The sequence below is a fragment of the Elephantulus edwardii genome, unplaced genomic scaffold (assembly GCF_000299155.1).
Source record: "Elephantulus edwardii isolate Elephantulus edwardi_28Jun2011 unplaced genomic scaffold, EleEdw1.0 scaffold00257, whole genome shotgun sequence".
In the NCBI taxonomy this organism is placed as follows: domain Eukaryota; kingdom Metazoa; phylum Chordata; class Mammalia; order Macroscelidea; family Macroscelididae; genus Elephantulus; species Elephantulus edwardii.
The window spans coordinates 3,621,719-3,648,660 of NW_006400007.1; the positions used below are offsets into that span (position 1 = coordinate 3,621,719).

The 26,942-nt window shown below is 39.5% G+C and overlaps 1 protein-coding gene and 1 pseudogene across 1 annotated transcript in view; one reads left to right on the forward strand and one right to left on the reverse strand.

Annotated features, from left to right (window-relative positions):
• The first annotated feature begins 3,913 nt into the window (after window positions 1-3,913).
• GGNBP2 (gametogenetin binding protein 2) overlaps window positions 3,914-26,942 on the forward strand; it is a 48,003-nt gene continuing 24,974 nt past the window's right edge. Inside the window, exons 1-5 of the mRNA XM_006899461.1 lie at window positions 3,914-3,988; window positions 4,479-4,674; window positions 12,921-13,001; window positions 15,975-16,228; window positions 22,863-22,961. Of these exons, the coding sequence (XP_006899523.1) occupies window positions 4,582-4,674; window positions 12,921-13,001; window positions 15,975-16,228; window positions 22,863-22,961 (527 nt within the window). The 5' untranslated portion in view covers window positions 3,914-3,988; window positions 4,479-4,581. The remainder of the gene's footprint in view (window positions 3,989-4,478; window positions 4,675-12,920; window positions 13,002-15,974; window positions 16,229-22,862; window positions 22,962-26,942) is intronic.
• Window positions 20,435-21,623, reverse strand: LOC102866298 (annotated as a pseudogene).

The following is a 26,942-nucleotide window of genomic DNA, read 5'->3' on the forward strand; positions in this document are numbered from 1 at the left end:
TAATGGAAAAAAAAGTCAATGTAGCAGAACTAGAAGTGACTCAAGGGCTGCTGCCTGGCCTACTGACTAGAAGAGATGCTTATTTGTTCTCATTCCCAAGGAAGGCGATTCAAAAGAATGTGAAAGTTGTAGAACAATATCATTACTATCACAAGAAAATATTGAAGACCATCCAAAAAAGGATTAAACAGTACAATAGGGAACTGCAAGAAGTTCAAGCAGGGTTTAGAGGAGGCCATGGCACCAGAGATACACTGTGGATGCCAGACAGATCTTGGATAAACACAGAGGATAACAGAAGAATGTCTATTTGTGTTTTAATGACTATGCAAAGACATTTGACTGTGCAGATCATAATAGACTATGGCTAACATTGAGAAGAACGGGAATCTCCAGAACACTTAATTGTGCTTATATATCTAGATCAAGAAGCTGTTCGAATGGAGCTAGGGAACACTGCATAGTTTAATATCAGGAAGGGTGTCATCAGGTATCCTTTTCCATTCCTATTCAATCTGTATGCTAAGCAAATAATTTATGAAATTGGACTCTATGATAAAGAGGAATATGGCATCAGAATTGGAGGAAGAATCATCAACAACTTGCATTATGCAGATGACACAACCTTGCTTGTGAAAGTGAGGATATGAAACACTTGCTGCAGGAGACCAAGGACTAGAGCCTTTGACAGAGATTATACCTCAACATCAAGAAAACAAAGGTCCTCATCAATAGGCAACATCATGCTATATGGAGAAAGGACTGAAGTTGTCAATGATTTTCTCTTGCTTAGATAAAAAATCAGCATCCTTGGTATCAGCAGTCAAGAGATCAGGATTGCATGTATTGCACTGGGGCAAGTATGCAGCCCCTCCTCAAAATACTGAGGAACAATGATGTCAGTTTTAAGACTAAGCTGTGCCTGATTGAGCCCATGGTCTTTTAAATTACTTGCTATGCTATCTGAGAGCTGGATAATGAATAAGGATGACAAAAGAATTGACGTCTTTGAGTTGTGGTGGGGGAGGAAGAGTCTTACTGACTATACCATGGGCTGCCAAAAGAATAAAGTGCAGATGGGGTGCTCCTTGGAGGTAAAAGATGGCAAAGCTTTGTCTCTCATACTTTGGATATGTTGTTAGGAGAGGCTATTCCTTGGAAAGGAACATCATGCTTGAAAAAAGGGGAGGGTCAGCAAAAGAGAGGAAGACTCCCCCAATGAGATGGATTGACACAGTGACTACAGCAATGGGCTCAAGTAGTGAAAATAAGGATCTCTGTTCTAAAACTAGGAAAATACATAATAAAACATCTTAAAACAGTTTTATAATGAAATAATTTTGTAATGCATTTTCTTATTTTCCATTTGTAGCACCCATGCTAACCCTCTTGAGAAAGAACAATTCATCCAGCAAATAATTCACCTGTTTAGCCTTACAATTAAGTTATTGGCTGAATGCCTATAATATATGATAAAAACCCCAATGGCACAGAAGTTAAGTACTCAAATGCGAATCTAATGGCTGTTCAAATATAGACAGTATCTCCACAGGGAAAGATCCCGTGATCTGTTCCTGTTAAGATGACAACCAAAATACTACTGGACAGTTCTACTCTGATATGGAGTAGCCATGAGTCAGAATCAACTCAAAGACACCAAATAATACAAGAGATATTGTCCTAAACACTAAACCAGTACTTAAGAGGTCCTAAAGTTCAAATCTTTAAATCAGGGAATCCTTTTTAATCACAGATAAAGTGGTTATTGTTGCTTCCTTATTTGAATGTATTTTAAATGTGAGTTTAATACATTTTCTAACTTAGATTTAAATTCCCAAAGTGAAACGCTGAATGAATGCTTAATTTAAAAAAAAGTTAATTAGGGGAGGGGGAAAGAAATGAGAGGGAGGAAAATGTGCAACAATGAATGAATGAAAATCCAACTTTTTTGTAAACTTTTCTTAAAATCATAATTAAATGAAAAGATGAGGGGTCCAAAGCTTTGACAGGGATGATGCATTAAAGTGAAAGTCTCAGAGTGAACACTTCCATTTTGGCTACTAAACAGTTTGTGTTTCATACTGAAAGTTATTCAATTCAAAACTTAAAAGACTGAGCTGGTGTCAGTATCCTTTAGAGCTCTTGTACATAGGGTCGCTATGAGTCGCAAGCGACTCGATGGCACATTAACAACAACAACAACCCAAATGAAGTTTAAAATAATGCAGAAAACGAAAAAAGGATATAATGTAGTTCATTAACTAATACCACCTCTACAGGAGCACCTCTGTATCACTATTTGCTTCTAGAGTAATATAAAAGTAACTGTCGCAACTACAATCCCAGAGGTGCACGGTTCGAATCCACCAGATGCTCTGCCGGGGAAGGAGGGGCAATCTCCTCCTGTACCAGTCAGATCTGATTTGACGGTACACGCACACAAAAATAATAAAATTTAAAAAAAAAAAAAGTAACTGTCAGCTCTTAATTTGTCACAAATATTTTTTCCCCGTCTTTTCACATAAAACATGAGATTCTCTTTTAAAAGGACCAAAATTTTAGCTATATCCTTTAACGTGTCAGAAACTACAGGCACATCCCATTGAATTTAAAATAATGATCACACTGTTCTCCGAACAAACTACTCACTGAATAAATCACACCTTTGGGACTGAACAATGGTTCTTCCAGTTTATTATGTCATCTGCCTTAATAGTGACCACACAATGTCATAAGTTAACTTGGCTAAGGATGCATCAAGGTGTTTGTTGTTGTAAATCTCCTAAGACTTCATGTGATGACCAAGGTACATTTTAAAGGTTAGTATTGGAGCACACGCCTATTCTCGCAGAAGCGACAGAGCTGTCACAAAGATCAGTTGTAGAGCTGTAAATGGATCCATTCTTAGGATCTTCAAGACTTTTAAGCGCAACAGACTTCCCAACTATTTTGCTTTACAACAGGCCTTCAAAGACTTCAGTCTGGGAACTGAGTACCTGGAGGTAGGCAGCGCTTGGGGGGGGGGGTGCCATTAAAGCAGCTCTTTTTCTCAGAAGATGGACAGAGGGAAGGGCCTTTGGAAGTCAGTATCCGAGGGAATTGTCTTCCGTCTGGGTTCCTAAATATTAAACCGGTTTAAGAAGTTGCTCTGACCAGGCCGTTCTGTATAAAAAGGTAAGTTTCCTGTTTGCTTCTAGCATAACACAAAAGTAACTATCAGTTCTTATATACTTAGTCCCCTCAGCGCGGTTTCGAGGCAGTTACGGTGAAACAGGAGGCTGGCTCAGGGTGAATAAGGGTGTTAAGGCCACGGAAAAGGCCTTTTGCAATCTTCCCGCAGTGGAAAGCAGATTGAGGCATCAGGTACCTGGAAACCTACTTTCCCTTTTGTCTCACCTGCCAGATGCTTGCGTCTCCTTCTCTTCACTCTCACCTTCCACTCTCATCAATTAGAAGGACTCGGATCCTCACCACTTACCCAAATCACTGGGCCTCGACCCTCGGTCGATCCCGAGTCAATCTGGCTCGCCTACCGTCGCCATCGGCCCTTAGTTCCTATCTCCGCGCGGCAGGAGACTAAGTTTAGGTCTATTCACTCTTCCTAGCAGTACTACTTCGGATTTCAGTGGCGAGACCGCACGAGACCGCAGGTCGCGAGCGTGGAATTGCCAGGGAAAAAAACCCAACTCTGCACCACGATCTCAAAACGTTGCAGAGATCAATAGTCTCGCGAGAGGAGGCGGGGCTCCGAGCGTTCTCAGCTCCTCCCTGCCCCACCCTCCCCCACGTCCCGCTCCCTCCCTCCCCCACTCCCCGTGGCGCGAGCGGCTGACTGAACCTGGAGAGGAAACGGCATTAGGAGCCGCGCTCCCGCCCAGGCCGGCCTTGACGCGGGTCTCGTCAGCCGGTAACGGGGAGCAGAGGTGGAGGTTCGGGAGGAGTTCACGAAACGGTGAAGGTCAGAACCCAGAGGCCTCCTCTGAGAAGGGTGAGAAAAAGGTCCGAGGCCCCCCTAGGCCTTCGCACAGCCGAGGTGGGGTCGACCCCTCCCAGGGGCGGGGTCGCGCTGGATAACTGCAGCTAGAGGGGCTGATTGGGCGGGGTGCTCTGAGAATAAGGAAGAGGTGGTCTTGAGTGCGCTCAGAGGCAGGCAGCAGGGGGCGGGCTGTAGTGCTGAAGCCGGGGTGGGATCTTGGGCTCGGACTCCGGTGACAGGCTGGGATAACCCTTTGGCAAGCGGGGTCCCTTCCGCCTCCTTTGGACCCAGACTGGAGGCCGGCACGGGGGGTGGGGAGGGGAGCGGCGCGAGGGGGCGGGTCCCGGCGTTGCTCAGCGCTAATTGGCTGAGCGCGTGTGGAATCGGGTGATGGGAAACGCCACCCGGTTCTTTCGTCCGCTCCTGCTCCGCTCCCTCCCTCCTGTGGCGAATGTGCTGCGCGGCGGCCGGTGCTTACGCTCGCGGGGTTTGGCTGTTGCAGGCTGGAGCTAGGAGGAGGCGGCAGCAGCGGCCGGAGCAGCAGCGGCGGCGGTAGCAGCAGCTGGGAGGAGGTGGTGACGGCGGCAACGGCAGCGTCGGCGACGATGGCGCGACTGGTGGCAGTGTGCAGGGACGGGGAGGAGGAGTTCCCCTTTGAGAGGAGGCAGATTCCCCTCTTCATAGACGACACGCTTACGGTGAGCGGGCCGGGCTGGCTCCCCTGGCAGCTGTTTCCCTCCTCCCCCTCCCCCAGGCCGAGCGCTGCGCACTGGGGAAAGAGTGTTGCAACTCCTAGGCGAGGCCTTCTCTCCCGCAGGCCCCACAAACTCGCCTTTGCAGTGGGTTACTCGGGAATCTGTGCAGGCCCCAAGCCCGTAGTCCTGTACGCACTTCGAGCCCATCTCCCCCAGGTTTTCCCTTCTCTCCCCACCTTTTCCCTATCCCCTCTCCGTCCTGGAGACGTTCCTTTTGCCCTGGCACTCTCCTTGAAGAGAAGCTGAAGAATTTCTGGCCCTTAAGGCCTAACCTTTATAAAAACCACCTCCCCCCAGGGAAGCTTCGCTATCTGGAAATGTCGCAGCAGCTTTGCTAGACGTACATGTTTTCCTTTTAGTATTCTAGCGCTCCCTCACTCCTTAGGCATAATTGCCGAAGGCAACGTGACATGCCCTTAAAGAGTGCAGCTTCCACAGAAAGGATTTGATTTCGTTGTGAATATTCCTCTATTGGCAAGTACCTGAAAACTGTTTGAAATGAATGTACTGCCGGGGCATGACTCTTCAAAATGGGCTTTTTTGGTATTGTTCTTTCGTTTACAGGTAGCCCTTCCCTCCCTTTTTTGTAAAGAATGCCAGATTATTAAATGTGTAGGAGAACTGTAAAAAGAGCTGATTGCTTAACTTCTGTCAGAGACCTAATTCTAGGTAGTTTTCCTTTTTAGAGTTTGTGATTTATACAGCATTATGGACCCTCTGCCCTGTATGGCTGTACTATTTCCTTTTAAAGGAAATGGCAGAAATTTGAACAGGAAATAAAGGGTACAGTTACTTGTTACTGTGTCTTAGAAAATTAAAGAACTTTTTTCTGAATATATTTTGTAATCTTTATTTTGAAGATGAAGTATACATTTTGAGCTTTGAAGGATACATTTGCCTGTTTTGATAAGTTGTAGACAAGTTTCCATTTTATCTTTGATTTTATGCCATTCAAAGACTTCTATTGTTTTGCAAATATCTACGAAAGTATTTTCAAATAAAATGCAAGTCATCATAGAGTTGTCACTTTTTGCTCTTCTGTTTGACAGTCTTAATTAAGACTTCATTATAAAACTTGGAGCTGGATTAGAAGAGGTAATGAATGCCTTAATTTGTTAAAACTTTTTAAGTGAAACATCTGTAATTACCTAGTGTACTTTTTTCCTCTTGGAGAAAAGGTAGTTTGTTCTGATATAAAGAAAGTGGAATTTCTGTTGATGCTTCATTAGAAATTATGTGCATGCTCTTCTGGTCTGTTCTATCTATAATGATGTTAATTTAAAAAAATTTCCATTGGGGAAAAATGTAACCCTGCATTGTGGTTTAATAGTGTACTTTTCTCAACAAGTTTAGATTGAACTGCACCTGGTGATTGAATTCTGGTTTTGATTTATAATATGGTCTTGTGATCAAAGCAGATAAAATTTGAACTTACTTTTAAATATTTTTTAAATAATATTTCATTTAGGAAAAGATGTATTTCCCCCAACCCATTTTTTTACTTGATTTTTATAATTAGATAATGAATGGGACATTTTATTTGTTTTGGAACTTCTATAGTCATTGAATGCTGGTTTGTGAAAAATCTGGTCAGGAGTACACCGGGGTAAGGGAAAGAGGTTTGTTTCAAGACCATTTTACTTAGTACTGCTTAGTGTAAAGCTAAACACTTGTTGGGGAGGAAGGAGCAAGAAGGGAAGAGATCTGTAAAAGAGGATGCCACTTTCTGCTCTGCACTTGTCCATTGATAGTTTGGTGTGTGTCAGCAGTTAACATTTGACTTGATCTTTGTTCCAAGAGTCCATAGGTAAAGGACTGAGGATACAGTGTGTCATCTTGAGAGAAAATAAGTAGTCGTTTATTCCAAGAAGTCTTGGAATTTTCTTGGTAGCTAGGTTTTACAGCCTAGGTAAAATGTTTATAGTCAGTTTGAAATGGTTATTTAGTTATAGGAGCAGAAACCTCTGGAATGATTTTAACTTGGATATTTAAAATAAGATTTAAAAGGCTGAATCTGTAAAATTAAGAATCTTCTGCTTTATGTATTATGTTACATCCAATTTAAGAGACTCATGGTAGCATACTGGACTTGAGCACATAGTGCTAATATAAGGTATGTTTGAGAAAAGCCCCAAAGAGTAAGCTGATGGGATATTTAAGGAAATTATGTGACCAAAAAAGTGTTTTTTAAAAAGAATTGATAGAATGATAAAAGAAATCTCGTTAACTGCAAAGCAAATTATTCTTCTTTTCACAGATAACTGAGACGATAGCAGCATTTAGTGTCAGTGATACTCATTTGGTCTCATGAAGTATATTATCTTCCATACCAGCTTATAGCCTGGATTTTTTGGTTTTTAAACTACATGTACTATTGAGAACATTTTCTCTTGTCATTAAACTTTGTTAATGGTTATATATTATTCTTTCATATGATACTCGATACCATTGTTTAATAATTTTTGTCTTATTAGATGTATAAGAATGTAAGTGTTACGTAAACCTTTGCATCTTCTACTACCCTCTTTTTTTGAAAGTTGAGTTAGTTTTTTAAACAGAAGTATTAGGTTTGATCCAGTTTGTGAAATTGCTACAGTACTTCTAGAATTTGCTTTATCATCCTACTTCACATCAGTCTGAATAGATTAGAAAGGCTGATGAATTTTGACTAGGACTTTAAAAAAATAATAATAGGAGCATACCTACTTGAGAATTATGTTTTATATTAACATTCTCTCCTTCAACCTTGATGTGCTTGAATTTATCAGTGTTGATAAACGTTACAGAAGAATTGTGATGATTAAGAAATAAATTAATAAAACAAGTGAAAATTATTTTGAAATAAAAATCTGATATAGTTGGTTAGAACTTGTGAGACTGTGTAAAAACAGATTATTTGTGGTTATGAGAAACCAGGACAGATACTTAAGAGTGAAAGTGGATACTGGACTTAATAAACTTCATAAAGCAGTAATTGCAGCACAATGACTAGTTCTATTTTTGGCTAGCCTGTGGAAAGGCAACATCTTCATGAAGCTGAACACAAATGATTTCCTCTATAATGTTGCATCTGGCTTCCTATAGGTAGCCTAAAATTACCTTAAGGAAGTAAATTTAAAGAGGGGAAATAGTGCTGTTTTTTTCGCTATCATCTCTTAGTTTCCTTTTTCATATTGTAATTTTTTAAAATATTAATCATATTGTGATTTGTAAGAAAACAACAAGGAAGAAAGTTAATTGGTTTATGTATTTGGAAGACAACTTATTATATTTATTTATTTTTTTAATGTAGCTATTTAATGAGAGTATATAGTATTTGTAATTAGACTGGTATAGAATAGGACAAGAGAAAAAAGAAACCAACAGTGTTTATCTGGGCCAGTGAAGCCCAAACAAGTGTAATAGAACAGATCTTTGCCTTTGTAGACCTAGATGAAAATAGAATGATTTGAAATGAGTTTTTTTTTTTTGTTGTGGTTTTTAAAAAGCTCTATTCTATACCTACTTTTCCTCCCCTTCTTTCCTATATTGATTTTTAAAAACTTTTGGAAATGAAGTATTATCCATAAAAATTGGACCACTTTGTAAGGTCAGTTTGTAGGTCTTCATATGTTAGATGTGTTCTTTGACATCTGATTAGAATAGTAAAATTGAATGAATCAGAATAAAAATAATTTACTTCTACATAGAAATTCTAATTTACTTTATGAACAAGCTTGTAAAGATGATTTTGCTTAACTAAGGACAGTCTTGGGGGAAAATACAGCCAAAATGCATCTTAGAAATGAAGATGGTGAGATTTGATCTCAGGGTCTTTGGATATGTTATTAGGAGGGGTCAGGTCCCTGGAAATATCATACTTGATAAACCAAAACCAGACCCATTTTGCCTGTGAGTTAATTCTGACTCATAGAAACATTCAATCAAGTGTCTGAGGCTGCACATCTTTATTAGAGGAGATTCTACTTTTCTTCTACAGAACAGCTGGTAGATTTGAACTGCTGTTGTATTTTTTAACAACCAGTATGATTAGCAGCCCATACATTATGCACTATGACACCAACACTTCTTACACTTGGTAGAGAATGAAAAGGAGGAAGACTTCCACAAATCTGACAAAGTATCTGCAATAGTGGATTTAAATACAACAGATAATGAGGATGGTTCAGGATCTGTTGTGCATCCAGCCAGTCACAGAGAATCCAAACCTACTGACAGCAATGGCAATATTGTTTGTTTCTTAAATGGATACCTTTGATCTTAAAATAGTATTGTTACATGTACCATGAATCGGACCAACTCATGGCTGACTCTTAGAGAGGGTTTTCAGAGTGAGTAAATCATATGGAGGAGATTGCCCATATTTCTTCCATGGAGCACATGGTTAATTCAAACTGCATGTCTTTGGATTGGCAGCACAGCTCTTTACCACCTCCCTTAAAATAGTATAGGGCTTAATATGTATTTTTACACTGTTAACAGGTTTTTATGGTGAAATACATTCATTGTATCAAGCAAATGAAATGCCATGTAGTGCTGATTACTTAAATCCTAAATTTGAAGTACTTGCAATGTTCTATTGATTTATTAAAAGTTTGTCTTACACTATTTTATGGCTTGACAGTTAAATTTTTGTCTCTTAAACCTACTGGTGATTAAAAAAAAAACCAGAATATGAGTAAATTACACTACTGACTAGCCCTTTGTCAGTTTTTTGATCACTAATCGTTTTTGCTTTTAATTTTAATATAGTAAATAAAATAAAAAGGTTTGTGTAGATCATTAGCTATTTTAGTCCTGTATTTCATTCACTTTCCAAAATCATGTAGTTACAGTATTAGCCTAGTACTTTCAGTTTTACCTTATACAGCTGACACCGTTAATGTATGATTGTTTAGAGCAGTGTCTAATATATATCACATTACATTAGTGTTTCTATTACTACCCTTTGAAGATGCTTTTATTATTACCTCTTATAAGAAGGAAAGCTAGAAGCAAAGAAACTGGGATTATTAGCCTGAAAATTTTTTGGTTGATCCCTGACATGTGAGATTTGGAAATAGTCTGTATGTTTCGAAGAAGAAACTTTTAAAACTGTAAAAGCTGTTGAGACTGTGATTAAGATAATGCAGAAATTAACCTCCCCTCCATATTTCCTTTGAGAGAGAAATGTCTATTTCTTTCTAATAGATGTAACTTTCTAATAAATCTAGCTTTACTGTTTTACCCTTAAAAAATGGTATAGAATTGGAAGCAGGGCACTAATTTTTCCCGCTGTTACTACTGCTGTTAAGTGCTGACACATAGCAACACTTAGTCTTTTACTAACACAAGATGCTGCTGGGTCCTGCACCATCCTTACAATTATGGCTATGTTTGAGTCCATTGTTGAGGGTATTCCTCTTCTTCTTAGGGACTTCTGCCTCCGATACTTTTTGTCAAGATAGATTTTGTTCATTCTTCTGGCAATCTAGTGTATATTCAGTATTCTTTGTCAACATTTTAATTCACATTGGTTGTAGGAAAGAAACATTTTGACTCATACTCACTGCCATCAAGTTAATTCCAATGCATAGTGATTCTGTAGGACAGTAGAGATTTTCTAAAGCTCTGAGCTTTATGAAAGCATATAGCCAGTTCTTATACCTCTTGAAGCCTTTAATTTAGGTGAGTTTGAACAGCTAACTTTTTGATTCGCTGAGGTGGTGGTGGTGGTGGTATTGAGGTGTACTGTCAAGTTGAAACTGTCCCCTAGATGACTCTCCAGGTTTTCAGAGGCAGTTAATCACATAGGAAGATATTGCCCGGCTTTCTCCCTGAGGCAGCTGATGGATTCAAACAACATACGTTTGTGTTGGCAGTGCAGTTTTTTACCACTAAGCCACCAGTGCTTCCCTAGTTTAGGAAGGATAAGACTAAAGAAAACAAGTTACTAATCCAGCTGTAATAAGTTAGGCATATTCTTTTTCTGTAAGGTAAAGTATGCCTGTTAAAAAATCTGGGTTCCATTGTACAAGCAGTTTTTTGTTTTGTGAAGTATGATGAAGTCCTCTTGGTTACAAAGTCAGTGTGTGCATAGATCAGTATCTTTAGTATCCATTTGTATCTTTATGTATCCGATTTTCTCCCTTTTCAAATAGCATTTATACTTGATTTACTTGTTAATGTATCTTTTTAAATTTATTGTAGAATAAGCTTGTTGGGAAAGAAGGAATGTTACTCATTTAAAATGCTCTTTGTGGTATTTTAAGGAAAGAATGAACGTTAAATATGGTTATTTTCAACTGGATGAAGTTGGGTTTTTTCCCTTTTTTTAATAATTTTAATGAACATTTACAGATATTTTGGATTTCCATTCATTCATTGCTGTGTTGTTTTTTTTTAAAAAGCAAACCACTAAAGTTGGATATTATTTTGAAAGCAATCCATTAAAAGATTTTTTAAACTAGACAGTGAGTAAATGATATACTTAATATTGTCTGATTTACTTTATTCTAGTTATATATTCATCAAACAATAATCTACTATTTTAAAAAATGTTAAGGGAACGTGATTTTTTTATAGGTTTGGTTTTTTTTTAAATTTATTTTATTATTTTTGTGTGTGTGTACCGTCAAATCAGATCTGACTGGTACAGGAGGAGATTGCCCCTCCTTCCCCGGCAGAGCATCTGGTGGATTCGAACCATGTGCCTCGGGGATTGTAGTTGCAGCTCCTTGCCACTAGGCCAGGAGAGCTCCCCTGGAAAGTGATTTTTTACGAGCCATTCACAGTTTTGTTTTATAGCATTATTTACAATTGGTTGATTAATTATACAGATGATCCTTTTATTGTTGTAATTATTTTATTACTGTCTTCTGAGGCTTCTTTTTTTCCATTTTAAAAATCAAGTTACCTTTTTATTCATGAGATTATAGCATTTAATTGTTTAACAAAAGGTGAGATTCAAACTCACCAGTTCGAAAGATGTGAAAGATCTCCTTGAAAGATGTAAGAGTTTGCTGTATTAAACTTCTGAGGCTTCTTATTTGTTTGTTTTTGTTTTGAATTAAACTTTGGACCTGCTAATTGTAGGGCACTATGGTGGCATAGTGGTAAGGAATTGTGCAGACATGCATAATTTGAATCCATCAGCTGTGTGAGCAGTCTCCTGTGCAGTTTAAAGCCACTGCAGACCTGCCAGAGGGTCAGCTATGAGCCAGTTCTGAAAGGTACATGACAACACAACAAAACCTTGTGTTGTAGTTCTGTGTTCATAGAGTTGCTGTGAGTCAGGATCAACTCAGTGGCAGTAGTTTTGGTGAGTTTCTCCCACCCTACTGTTCTGAGAATAAGTCTTTGGGCATTTGTTGCCCTTATAGTTTGAAAATAGTTCCTAGTTTGGTAGTTTTGAAGTGAGATATAGTTGTGATACTGCATTTCATTAATTTAAAGGCCATTCTTGGGTCCACCCCTCCCCCCCTTATTACTATACAGGCATATAAAATTTGTGGTGTGAGAAGTCTGTGAAGTGTGCTAATTATTATTAATTTAAATTTTCTGACATCCTGAAACATCCTTAAGTTTCATGTCTTTCTCCATTTAATACCAAATTTTTTTAGTTGAGCACATATCTCAATGTGTTGTTTTTGTTCATAATTAGAATAAATAAAAACTGCCATGTCCATAGAGGAATAACTAAAAAGGTTACATTTATTTAATGCACTAAATGCTAATTTTTGGCACTGTAACACATTAAAAATTGTTATAAATAAAAAGATTATTTGATCCTTAAAATGAGTCTGAGAATAGATCTAAGAACTCCATTTTACTAATGAGGAAACTGAATATCAGACAAATAAACTTAATTTGCCCCGCGTTATTAGCGTAGATTTTAATTGGTAGACTTTGGATTTGAATTGAAATTTCCTTGAGTTTGGGCTTACTTTAAAAAAAAAAATTATTATTTTTGTGTGAGTGTACCGTCAAATCAGATCTGACTGGTACAGGAGGAAATTGTCCCTCCTTCCCCGGCAGAGCACCTGGACACCTGGTGGATTCGAACCGTGCGCCTCTGGGATTGTAGTTGCAGGTCCTTGCCACTAGGCCACCAGAGCTCCCTGGGCTTACTTTTTGGCCCTGTGAATTTGTGGATGTCTCATGTTTAAAGAGGGATAACATAATTGACTTTCTATCTTTTGCATTTTAAGATGGTGATGGAATTTCCTGATAATGTATTAAATCTTGATGGACATCAGAATAATGGTACACAACTAAAGCAGTTCATTCAGGTAATAGTTTTTCATTCAGTATTTTAAATGGGATTTGTGTGTATTAAAGAATTAATTGAACATTCTAGTTGTGGTAATTTTATTTTGCTGAGTTTTAAGATTTACCCAAAATACTACAATGAATAAAGTATCTGATACGTATGTACTTGCCATGTGAAAGTTTTGGGCTAGTAGGTTAACATTTTATGTCTTAGTCTTACCAGATCGGCTTTACCTTTTTCTTCGTAAAATAGATAGGATGTTTTAGTTATCTAAAGCTTTTATAGCAGACAGACCACAGGTTGGGTAGTATTTGTATACATTGTTTCATTCACGTGTATTTTGTTTTACACAATCATTTGTGTACAATTTGTTTTGTGTAATTACTATTGATCTGTTACTTTTCCTGTTTCTTCAAGTCCCCATTATTCCTTATCTATTTCTTCACCTCTCATCCCCTCAGTAATCTCTACTGTCCTAGTGAGTTCTTTATTCTTGCACTCTTTGTTTTTCCTTTTCCCTTTTAAACAGTTTTTGTTTCATACAGACACCGGCACACACACATACATCTATACCTTTTCCCTGTTTGTTCATTGCAGTAACCATATTGTTTTTGTCTCAATTCTTTCCAAATTGATAGTCCCTTGTCTTGGTCCTTGTAGTATTCTTTGTCTACCCATTACATTTCCCTTCTCTCCCTCTACTCCTCAGTTACCCTCCTTTTGCCAGTGTAGCGATCTTACACAATATTTGTCCTTTTGTGACTGAGTTATTTCACTAAGTTGTTTGAGGGGATTTTTTTCCTTCTTTGTCAGTACATTTTTATGTGGTTGTGGTTGTTGTTGTGTACCGTCAAGTTGGAACCAACCCAATGCTGACCCTCTGGTGGGTTTTCAGAGGCAGTTAATCGCATAGGAGGAGATTGCCCATCCTTTCCCCATGGAGCAGCTCGTGGCCTCAAACCATATGCCTTCGGGATTGCAGTGTAGCTTCTTGCCAGTAGGCCACCAGAGCTCCCCTATTATTATTACAGTTATATTCCGTTCACCATTCTAGTCAAGGTTTCTTCAGAGAAAGAAACCAGTACTATAATGGCTACAGACCTTGCAAGTACTATATCTTACATGATAGTCAGAACTAAACATTGTCTAAACCACATTCAAGAAACTGATGATAGAAACTTCTATAGTTCCCAAAACACCTTGCAAAACCCATAATTAATTTTTAGTGATTAAGTTCATTTTTGGAACCTCCTCTTGAATTTAATTTTTTAAAAAATGTTAAGGTTAATAACACTGTTAACAAAATTCTGGGCATAGTTGTATTTTAGGTTTCTACTGCTCAGAAATTTGAGGTTTGTGTTATCTCTCTTTTATTCCAAAGGCCTCTACTTTGAATTCTCCAAGTTTTGATGGAATTTCAGATATTGTGAGAGTGGGCCAATATTACTTGTGTACATGGCCAGGAGACTGGCTGGGAACATTTTCAAATATGTGGTCCATGATATTCCCACAGGCATGATCAGTGAGTGCTTAGTGCCCCTAACCCCCAGGCTTTGGGATCTCTTCCAGTGGGGTGGGAGTGGGGTCTCTGTCTGTCTCTCTGTCTCTCTGTGTGTGTGTGTGTCTCTTTCTCTCTCATTCCTTAATCTGTTCCTTTTATGGTTTTAGAGATTGACTCAAAACACACCCTACACTAATACTGTCTTGATAAATAGCAAAGTAAATCTAGTCCCAAATGGGATTATAGCCACAGGCCACCTTTGTTAAAGTACCTGACCCACACTCACTCATTGCTGTTGACTCAGAACTGACTCATAGCTGACCCTCCACTGGGTTTCTGAATTTGCCCATCTCTAGCAGTGCAGTACACTGCTAACTGCCACCAGCTCTCCCTTACCTAGCCTAACCCATAGTATTTTTATTTACCTCATATACACCCAAATCTGGACAATAGAACTGATGAAAAGTGAAGTATTAGTATTGTTGAAAATACTGACTATACAAATTGGAATGAACAAATTGGTCTTGGAAGAAGTACAGCCAGTATACTTCTTGTACCTGAGGATGGTGAAACTTCCTCTGACATTCTTTGGATGTATTAACAAAAGGGACCAGGCCCTAAAGAAGGACATGTAGGGTTAAGTATAGAATCTGTGGTGGCATCACCTTCTAAAAACAGCTGCAAGGAAAGAGAAATAAGGAAACAGAGAGAGAGAATATTTGACTACAACCAAGAAAGTAAAGCTAGGAGTGGACATCATGCTTTGAGCCTGAGTCTCAGTGCTGAGACCCCGTAGATGTAAAGATTGATGCCAATACACATTAATATCTCCAAGTAATGCCAACTGCAAAGATGTTAAAAGGAGACAAGGCCCTTCCTCGAGAGATGACAGAAAGCCTTCCGCTAGAGCCAGTGCTTTGCTAGCCTCCAAAACTCTGAGACGGTACCATTCTTGTTTGTTAGAGTCATCCACTTGTGGTATTTCTATTATAATAGTACTAGATAATTAAGACAAAGAAATTCTTGGAAATGATCTTCCTTTCCCATCTGTTTCTGTTAAATCTGGAAATAGTAAATATGGTGTAACTATAACTCCATCCAGGTAGGAGTTGCTAGCATTTTTCCCTTTATAGTTGTTGTTCTCGCTCACTTTCTGTTTTGTCATAGCAGTCAGATAACATTCATATGCACCAGCATGTCTCTTACTGCAGTCTTTTACACTGGTGACATAGGTTTTATTCTCTTCAGCTGATCCATAGCACATCTAGGTTGAGAGTTGCTATTTTATATGATCATCCTAACTTGATTCCTGGAGTTAACTGTAGTTAAAAGTTAGGGGCGAAAACATGAAAACGCAGCATTGTCTCTTTCTATACATAAAGATAACAAGCCTTACCCAGATAAAATGTATTGCAACAAAAAAAAATAGTAGTAGAACAATTTCATATCTTTTAAGAACTCATTTTCATCTTTGTATTTCCTTTCTTTCAGCGTCATAGTATGCTTAAGCAACCAGATCTCAATATTGCTATGGTGGTTACATCACGTGAAGTCTTGAGTGCACTTTCTCAGCTTGTCCCGTGTGTGGGTTGTCGTCGCAGTGTAGAGCGCCTCTTTTCCCAGCTAGTAGAATCTGGAAATCCTGCTCTTGAACCTCTGACAGTAGGGCCCAAGGGAGTCCTATCTGTAACACGAAGCTGCATGGCTGATGCAAAGAAGCTGTATACATTATTTTATGTCCATGGGTAAGTATAATTGATTAGGAGAAAGTAGGTTTGTTAAATTTTAAATTATCTTGGCAGATTTTTTCCTAAATTTGGTCAAAGGAAAGATTGAGTTCAATTTAACAATTTTCTTGAAACTTAATCTGAACTAGTGAATTTGAAGTTTCTCTTCTCATGTGGGAGAAATAGACAGTAAGCGAATATATCAAGTATGATAAGTTACAAAGAAAAAATAGAGTAAGGGGAATAGAGAATGGGTGAATAGAAGGCCTCTCAAGAAACATCACTCACACTTACTGCTGTCAAATCAGAACCAAGCCATAGCTGGCCCTCCATTGAATTTGAGACTATAAATTACATGGGAAAAGATTGCCCATCTTTCTCCCCTTGAGTTGGTGGTTAATTCTGACGGTCAAGTGGTATATCCTTGAGCACAGACTTGAATATCAAGTGTGTGAGCAAATCATGTACTGTTGCCCTTGAACAACAGGGCTAGAAGCTGAGAGTTACAGTACAAAAGAAAAATCTGTGTATGTGTAATTTACAATTGATCCTTAACATGAGTTTGAGCTGTATGCATCCACTTGTTCATTGCTGTCAAGTCGGAACTGACTCACAGCTGACCTCCAGCAAGTTTTCAGAGGCTGTAAATTGCACAAGGAGAGATTTCCCATCTTCTTCTGTGGAACAGATGGTGGTTTCAGACCACATGCTTTTGGATTGATAGCACAACTCCATACCTCTAGGCCACCAGAGCTCTCTTTGCTTATACTAGAATTTTTTTATTCTTTCATGTTGCAGCTGTGCTTAAAATGCTGTGTTATTCTAATCATCACTGGACAGTTTTGTACCTTCACATGAGTAGACCCATGTAGTTCAAAGGGTCATCTGTAGCTATTTGAAGGAAGATAGGGAACAGCAAATTTAAAAGTTCAGATGCTGGAGAGTTCTTTATATGTTTGTTGTTAGGAGTACAACTCATAGTGCCGCTGGGAACAGCAGATCTGAACCATGTCCTATCCTGTTCTGTCTGCATTATCTCTGACATGCTTGAGCCCATTGCTGCAGTCACTATAATAGTCCATCGCTTTGAGAGGCATCTTCTCTTTCACTGACCACCTTTCCAAGCATCATGATTATTTCCTAACAACATGTTCAAAGTATGTGAGACAGAGCTTTGCCATCCTTGCCTTTTTGTAGCACTTTGACTAACTTTCTCCAGCATACAATCTGTTTGTTCTTTTGGCAGTCCTGAAGTATTCAGTACTCTACCATCACAGCTCGAAGGCATCAAATCTTTTGTCATTCTTATTCATTGTCAAGCTCTCAGGTGCACAGTAAGTGATTGTAAAGACCATGGCCTGAGTCAGGTGCAGCTTCGTCTCCAGACTGACACTACTGTTGCTTTTAAGTACATTGGAGAGTCCCTGACAGCAGATTTCCCAATGGAATATGTTTTCATTTCTTGACTGCTGGTACTAAGGGTGTTGATTATAGATCTAAGTGAGGTGAAATAATAAACAGCCTCAATTTTTATTATTATCTATCATGATACTGCCTGTCAGCATGGTGGTAAAGATTTTTGTCGTCTTGGTGTTAATCCATATTGAAGGCTTTAGTCTTTGATCTTTTGTATCAGGCTTTCAAGTCCTCACACAAGGTTGTATCATCTGCATAACGAAGGATGTTGAAGAGTCTTCCTCCAATCCTGATGCCACATTCCTCTTCATTGCACCCTTTTATAGTGCAGCTGGTAGAGCTGAGGACTTCAGATCAGGTTTGCATGTTTAGTTGGAATCCAAAAAGATTAAATCAGAAGGGTAATAAAATATGCTCATAGTGTCTTTTTTTGTTTTTATTATTATTTTATTTGTGTGTGTGTGTACTGTCAAATTGGATCTGACTGGTACAGGAGGAGATTGTCCCTCCTTTTCCCGGCAGAGCATCTGGTGGATTTGAACCATGCACCTCCGGGATTGCAGTGCAGCTTCTTGCCACTAGGCCACCAGAGGTCTCCTGCTCATAGTGTCTTGTAGGTCACCCTGTGGTATTTGATTTTTACTCTGAGATGGGGAACTTTGGAAGGCTATTGTGAGAGGAGTCTGCCTTTTCAAAGAACAAAATCTTACCCTCTTAAAAGTTTTATTGAAGAATAACTCCAGTTGGTCAATTTTGACTACTGAGTTTATATATAGAAGTTAAGGAAAATAAGTAATCTTAAAGTCATGCACCAGTTAAGTCTGTAGATATCTTGGAGTCAGACTATGCAAGCTTTTTGTGAAAATGATTCCCCGTGTTTTGAAAGGATGGCCAGTTTGTACAAAAGCATTCTTTCTGAGAAAAGCTACAGTTTTATGCCCTCCGCTTTTTCTGCCATCTGACCAGTGTGAAGGTATAGAAAATTACATACACAGATTGCTCTTTTTATGTGCTGTCAAATCAACTGCAACTCATAGCAACCCTCTAAACAACAAATCTGAACCCTGCCTTATCCTGTGCCATCTTCAGCACACTTGAACCCATTATTACAGCCACTATAAAAAAAGTCATCTTCTCTTACACTGACCCTCCACTCTTCCAAGCATGATGTCCTTTTCCAAAGACTGTCCTTCTAACAACATGCCCAAAATATGTGACCTTGAGCTTTTCTTCATGGTGTTTATTGGCATTGAATGTCATCTTCGGTGAGTTATTTTTTCTTATTTTGTAATGTTCACACAATGGATTACTTTGCAGCATTAAAAAACCATGAAGAATCTGTGAAACACTGTATAAAATGCACAAATAGTAAGGATCATTATGTTGAGCATAAGTCAGTAACAAAAGGTCAAATATTGTGTAAAATCACTATTATAAAAAGCTAAGGAAATGTTTATACACAACCATTTTTCAGTGGTTGCAGTGGGGAGTAAAGTGAGAAGGGAATTTTTTTTAAAAAAACATAAAAAGTAATACTTATTAAAATGGGTGACAGGAAAGGCAATTTAGAATAAATAGATGATTAGACATTATGACTATTGTAATTAATGTTATTAAATCAAATGTATATCAGTGATTGAAAGACCAATATGTTTTGTATACTTTCATTCATATCGCAACTTAGAAAAGGAGGTGGAGGTTGAAAGGCAAGTAGGATTTGTTTATAAGTGAGCTACGCATAACCTAGGAGTATGTACTACAGGAGACAAACAGAACTATTTCCTATGCATATAATAATTACTAGATGAAATTGATTCACTTTAATAAGAAAACAGCTAACCTTATTAACTTGTCAGACTTTCAGATGGAGGAATGTAGATTCTCTTAAGACCTTTACTGTAAAAATAGGATAACTAGAAAAACATGTATGAGAGTCCAAGGGGGAAGGGAAGGGAAGGGATCAGAGGGAAAGTGTGAAACAAACACACAAAACCCCCACTATGTACATGAATGAAACGCAATGTATATTAATAATTATATGCCTACCAATAAAAATAGAGGTGGAAAGAAAAACCACCTTAGGCATTAAACAAAAAACAGAGGGAAAAAAGAGAACGTAAATAGAAATTAAAATTTTTCTTTAGCCTTAGTCATGGTCTTTTTTAACTTGGACACTGTATAAATAATACAATTTACTTTTGCTGCAAAAAAGTATAAAAATAATTTTTATATAGGAATCCATTCATTACCTTAATTTTTTCTAAATCTCTGCAAATGGCTCTAACTTGAGGGGAAATGAATAGGATGGCCCACCTAGATTACTTTCTAGACCTCTGTTCCTTCTGGATAGCACCCCTCATCACCTACAGGTTCTCAGGCCTGGGCGGGGTGGGGGGGGCACGCCAGAGATCCAGAGGAGCTGGAGGGTCAGGAGCAGGCAGCAGCAAAGGCCCCCAGTGCCACCTTCCCTTCCCTCTTTGGAGGTGCAGACTGGCAGCAGGGACGTGGGACTGTGGCAGTGGGTGGGTCTTGGGTTCTTTGACACTAGGTGGCAGCAGCGGGTGAGGAGAGCACAAGGTGGGAGCGAGCTCCAGGAAAGGAGAATCATTTGGTTCCGGGAGGTGGGGCTGAGCTGCCTGCCCTGCTCCCTCTAGTATACATAGGAGGCAGGGTTGGGACTCTGGCTGGAACTCTAGTGTGGGAAGGCTGGGGACACCAGGAACCTGTGGCTGTGTAGAATTGAGGTGGGGCAAGGTCCCCCAGATCAAATAGTCTTTGTCCCAGCCATACAGGGCCAAGTCCTGCAAGTCAGAGGTTGAAAACAGGCACATCAAAGAGGTCACAGACACCTTCACTCTAGACTAGCTTGTAGATGTAGTCATGGTCCCCAGGGGGTGAAGAGAGCCTATGGAGGGGACACAAACACTTCTGATAACATCAGCTCCTCTAGCAGCTCTGAACTCATGCACTCTGTCATGGACTACAAGATTTCTGAGAACAAGATTTAGTGAAGGCCAGATGACCTGTGGAGTCTGCTTTGATTGGCTCAAAGGAGGTAGAAGGGTTGAGTCCTGATGAATTGTTGCTGCCGCTGCTGCCAACCAGCAGAGCAGAAGACTGCAGCGGCCGAGTGTCCAGTGCAACAGGGACCAGAGGGAGTGAGCTGAGCTTACCATTGTCCTTTCTGTCCATTCCAGGACTGAAACTCACTGTGCTTTCAGCTACTGGGCCAGCCACCCCTTGGGCCTTGTTGCTGCTGGAGACTGGTGCAGCAGTGAATGGTTGGGGACTGCTTGGCCGTGAGGCTTCCAGAGGCTGGGCAGGTATAGGCCGAGTTGGAGGGGGAAAGACCACACAGGTGGGCCCTGGAGCAGATGTTCAGGTGGTGGAACAGGCACAGCCACAGGTGGTGAGCTCCAACCCTTCTTGTTTACCAGCAGCACATCGATGGGACCACTCAGACTCTTCAGATGAATCTGATTTTTCTGCCCCTTAAGGCCTTCTGGGATGGACACCTCAAGGCTGGTGCCTGATGGGGCCCAGATGACCAGAGGGTATCATCAGCAAAGCATCAGCAGATTTCCTCATCAGTCATGTAGGCCAAGCAGCTCTTCTGCATGTCCTCTGTGACATTTCGGATACTCTTCCACTCCCACATCTGTGTTGGTCCAGGTCTTGTTCCATTTGGCTGCAGCAATCGATTTCTGCTTTGAGTTCCATCAGCTTATCCGCAGTCTCCTGTGTATTGCAGCCAGGTCCCACACCCTTCTACTGGATGCTGTTCTTGGATTTCTTCTCAATCAGCCTGATGCCTTCCAGTACATTAGTACTGCCGTAAATCCGCCGCTTCTGTCGCACAGCTAGATTGTCAGTTGCCAGCTTGAGGTCAAGCACACCATCCTCAGCATCTTGCAGAAGTGACACGGAATCGGTGGTGAGAAGTCCTAGGCTTGGCGTGCCCGGGGAGCAGTGGTGCCTGGGGCCCAGCCTCAGCCATCTTGCCCGCCCACCACCTCCCCTAAGCCAGGCCAGGCCGGCACTCCCGCTACTTCGGCTTCTGTTTCAAACCACCTGGCCACCAGAAATTAATTTTCTAAAATACCAAATTATTTTAAATATATTTATATTAATTTTTAATTTGAATCCCAGCCAGTGTTTTGACGTGGAGTGTGTATGGAAATCCAGGTTCATTTATCAAAGATGCTGGTCTTATTCTTTCTGAACCAGATTAATTTTGCTAGCAAGAGAGCTAGAGAAGGATATCATACTTGGAAAAGTATAGAGGGCTATTGAAAGAGAAGAGTATCCTCCATGAGATTGTCTGACACACGACTGCAACATTGGAGTTAGACACAGCGGAGGTGGTAAGGATGCAGGATCTGGCCAGATTCCCATGTGTATAGAGTTGCTATGAATTGGAGTCAACAACTTCTAAGTAGAAGTTAGCGATAAGTGGGAGGTTGGACAAGGATAGTAGGGGTGGAGGTGATGAGAAATTATTAGATCCAGGATATAATTAAAAGTTACAGGCACCAAGCGCTGGTGGCCTAGTGGTAAGGATCTGCACTGCCAATCTGCAGGCACATGATTTGGATCCACCAGTGGCCTTAAGGAAGATGGGTGGGCAGTCTCCTCCCTTGTGAACTATGGCCTCTGAAAACCCACTGGAGGATCAGCTTCTAGTGTGTCAGTTCCAACTTGATGGCACACAGCAACAGTGCACACCAAATATGCTACAACATAACATTAAAAAAAATTACAGGCCTTGCTGATAGATTGGATATATAGTCTCATTAGTAGGAATACATAGACAATCTTTGCCTAAAAATTCTGATTTTAACTCCTCATTTGTAATGTTCTGTATTTTAAAATAATGGTTGAACAAAAGAAGTCAGGAAGCAGTAAGTTAAAAGCTTTTGTGATTAGAATTTCTGTAATTTTCAAAGTAGGTGATACAATATTAAAAATGTACTTGTAAAAGGCAATAAGATTTTTTGGGCATGTTTTAAGGAGGGACATCATGCTTGGCAGGGTGGAGGGACAGCGCAAGAGAGGAACACCCTTGATGAGATGGATTTACTCAGTGACTAGGGTAATGGGGGTAGGTGTGTCAGAAACTATAAGATTGGCTCAGGATAGAGCTGTGTGGGTTGCTGTGAGTTGCAAGCAACTCAGTGGCACATAACTAACAAAAATATGTATTAATCAAACTTTTCAATGACTTATTTTTACTTAGGTCCAAACTAAATGACATGATAGATGCTATTCCAAAAAGTAAGAAGAACAAGAGATGTCAGTTGCACTCCTTAGATACACACAAACCAAAACCTCTGGGGTAAGTAGACTATTTTGCTGTTCTCAAGATTGTAAGTGTTAACTATCCGTAAAAAGAAAACATACTGCTTAGTTTTATTAATTGTTTATACTCAGTGATATGGTTCAAAATTCTCTGGGTTCTATAGAACTTTATTCTTAGAGTTTCTAGAAATTTTTCTTTTTAAAGAAAGGATTTTTTTCTTACTAGATGTTTTTTTTCTTTTTCTTTTTTTCCACTAAATGTTTTTGGAGGAAAGAATTTGAGATCTTTGTAGAAATTTACATAACCAGTATTAAGTTCTTAAAAGTAGTGATCTTTGGGCCTAGTGGCAAGAAGCTGCACTGCAATCTTTGATGTAGGGGTATGGTTGTTTTTTTTTTAATTTTTTTTTTAAATTCAGTGAACATTTACAGAGATTGTGGATTTCTATGCATTCATTGTTGCACTATTTTTAACTTGTGTCCCATTGAGTTGGGATCCGACAGGCACTGGAGGAGATTGCCTCTCCTTCTCCAGCGGAGCATCTGGTGGATTCAGCGCTTTTGGGATTTCGGCACAGCTTCTTGCCATTAGCTCACCAGAGTTCCCTCTATGTAATAGTTTTGTTTAAAATTCTTTTTTTCCGTTTTATAATAGTTCTCACTAATTATCTGGGGAGTTTTTGAAATAGAAAATATAATTAGTTGTGGCTGTGTGCGTTTATTTAACTAATTTGTAGGGACGTTCCTTGGCTAGGTACTCCAGTGTCCAGGGCTGTGTCTGCCCCCATACCCTACTAGCGTATTGCCACAGTATCAGGAAATGTGGATTATTACAAGTTTTCCTCCTCCATCCACACATCAAATATTGACTAATTTTTGGAGAGGCATGGTAGACATTTCAGGAAGATATTACTGAACTTTTATGGTTTGTAAAATGGACTGTAAAATTTACCTTACATAGCCCTGGTCTGTCCACTTGCTGTACAGAGGTAACTTGTGGTTGCTGTGAAGCTGAACATTGATACTGATGTGTCAAATGTGATAGTGGTTACCTATGATGGACAGTGTTTGGTAGAGTTCCCCTATTAAAACAAGCTTGGAAGCAGGAATGGCATCCACTTCCAAAATAGCTTGCCTCTGGAAACCCCATGAACCTGGAGGAAGGATGAAAGTTATACAAGTGTTCAGGTCTTTTGTAGGGTCACTATGAGTTGCCTACGACTCACTGGCACTTAACAACAACATCCTTACCAAGGATTTTGGGAATGAGGGTAATAAGCCAGAACTTAAAGGGAGTTTCTAAGAATTAACATCTGTTTTTAAGAGAACAGGTTGATATAAAATAATATTTTTTTGTTGTGGTGGTGGTGGTTTTTTTTCCCCCTTTGGTCTTGTTTTTTTTTATTTTATTAATCTTAATGAACATTTACAGAGATTTTGGGTTTCCATTCATTCATTGTTGCACTATTTTCTCTACCCTCCCCCCCAGTTAGTTTGTCTTTCTACCCCCCTTGAAAGTCTGTTTTAATTGTCCCATTGCCACAGTGCTTATCAAAGCCAGTTCTGATTAATCTCCTTTGTCATTCCCTGTCACTCCTCCCTGAGAGAGACTTCACCCTGATTCATAAGAAAAAGGGGATGGCGTATTCTCTTAGCTACTTCCTGCTGAAAAGGGACACTGTAGGTTTCAGGGTGAAGATCTTCTCTCACTACTCTAAAGGGCCCCTTTGTCAATAGGAAACACATGGACTGTTGTGGAGATTGATTTTGGAATTTAGATGCACTGTTACCAGTTGTGCTTAGCTGTACATGTTCATATCCTTGAAGATGTATCATGGAACTGTTGCAGCCTAGGAGACACAAATTTAACAAGTTAAAAGTACATGAGTCAAAAATTAAACAGCAATAATATTCCAAGTAGAGGTTCTAATAGTGGCACAAATCAAGTTACAGAGGGAAGGTAGTTCTTAAAATAAAAGGCCTATTGACTAGCACTTTGTCTATTATAGCATAAAGGTTAGGAACCACAAGATGTAGAGGCTCAACTATGTCATTTATTGTTCTTAAGTCCTGGAGCAAATTCCATCTACCACTGGGTTGTTTCACACCTCGGAAGTCCGCATGCAAGGCAGAGGTGAAGTAAGGAACTGTTTATGAGGTTTTCCGTCCATTCCAACTACTAAGAAGTAGTGAGAAGAGTTGGGACCTCAGAAGGCTTTTAGGACCAAATAGTAGGCTCTTGTGTCCAGGAGAAAACTAATATACTTACCAGTTATGTTAATGCTCACCCACAGCTCTTCTGGGAGGATCTAAATCGTTGAAGCGAAAATAATATTTCTGAATAATTTTTAAGTTCATTTAAAAACATTTCATATGTACTGTTTTAAGACCTTGGGAATAGGTGATAGTATATGAGTAATTTTTAAAATCAAGAGATCTATATTTGTTCCCATTCCAAAGAAGGCTGATCCATTAGTATGTGGAAATTACCGAACAATATCATTGATACCACATGCAAGCAAGATTCTGCTGAAGATTATCCAAAAGTAACTGGAACCGCACAACAGAGAACTGCCAGAAGTCCAGGCTGGGTTTAGAAGGGGTTGTGGTACTAGGGATATTGTAGCTAATGTTAGATGGATCTTGGCAGAAAGCAGGGAGTAGCAGAGGAATATCTATGTTTCATTGATTTTGCAAAGGTGTTGAACCGTGTGGATCATAACAAACTGTGGCTGACTCTAAGAACAATGGGAATCCCAGAGCACTTGATCGTGCTAATGCAAAACCTATACTTGGACCAGGAGGCAGTCAGAACAGAGCAAGGAAACACTGCATGGTTCAAAATTGGGAAGGGCATACGCCAGGGATGTGTCCTATCTCCATACATTTTCAATCTATATGTGGAACAGATTATCTGGGAAGCTGGGCTGTATGAGAAGTGTAGCATTAGGATTGGTGGAAGATTCATCAACAGTCTCCGTTATTCAGATGACAGAACCCTACTTGCTGAAACTGAGGAGGACCTGAAACATTTGCTGCAGAAGGTCAAGGACTGCATCCTTGAATTGAGGCTCAATATCAAGAATCAGTGATTCTCACCACTGGGCCAATTGGCAGAATCAGGATGGATGGTGAAGAGATTGAGATTGTTAACAGCTTTAGTTTGCTTGGCTCCTCAGTCAGCACTCTTGGTACCAGCAGCCAGGAAATTAAAAGACGTATTGCAATGGGAAAGTCTGCTGTTAGGGACCTCTCCCACGTACTGAAGAGCATTGGTGTCACTCTGGAGTCTGTGGCGTGTGTCAAAGAGTGTCAGACAGTGACTAGATAGAAGGAGAATTGATGCCTTTGAGCTGTGTTGTTGGAGAAGAGAATTGAATATACCATGGACTGCTAAGAAAACGAACAAGTTCATCCTGGAGAAGGTTAAACCAGGCTGCTCCTTGCAGGCAAAGATTCTGAAGCTTCATCTGACATACTTTGGACATGTTGCAAGGAGGGACCAGTCATTGGAGAGGGACAGCACAGGAGAGGAAGACCCTCTATAAGGTGGATTGATTCAGTGACTGTGGTAATGGGGTTAGGTGTGTTGGAGACTGAGGCTGGCGCAGGATAGAGCAGGTTTAGGGCTATTGTACATAGGGTCGCTATGAGTCGCAGGTGACTTCAACGGCACATAACAAAAATATTTGTAAAATATTTTCTATACAAGGAATAAAAAAATTATTTTTAAAACTGTCAAACATACACAAAGTAGAAAAAAAAGGAATTCCCATATACCTTTACCTAGATTTACAACAGTTAACTTTTTTTAGTTATTGAAGTATTTTGTTTGTTGAAGTTGTAGATGTAGTACTTCACTCCTACATATTTCCACATGTATTTCTAAAATATACATACATTTTCTTGCCAAATCATAGTAACATCATAACAGCTAATATTAAAAATAATCTAATTCCCCATTTTTAAATAAAACTTTCCGATTTCTTCAGATATGTCTAAAGTTTTAGTCTTTTGA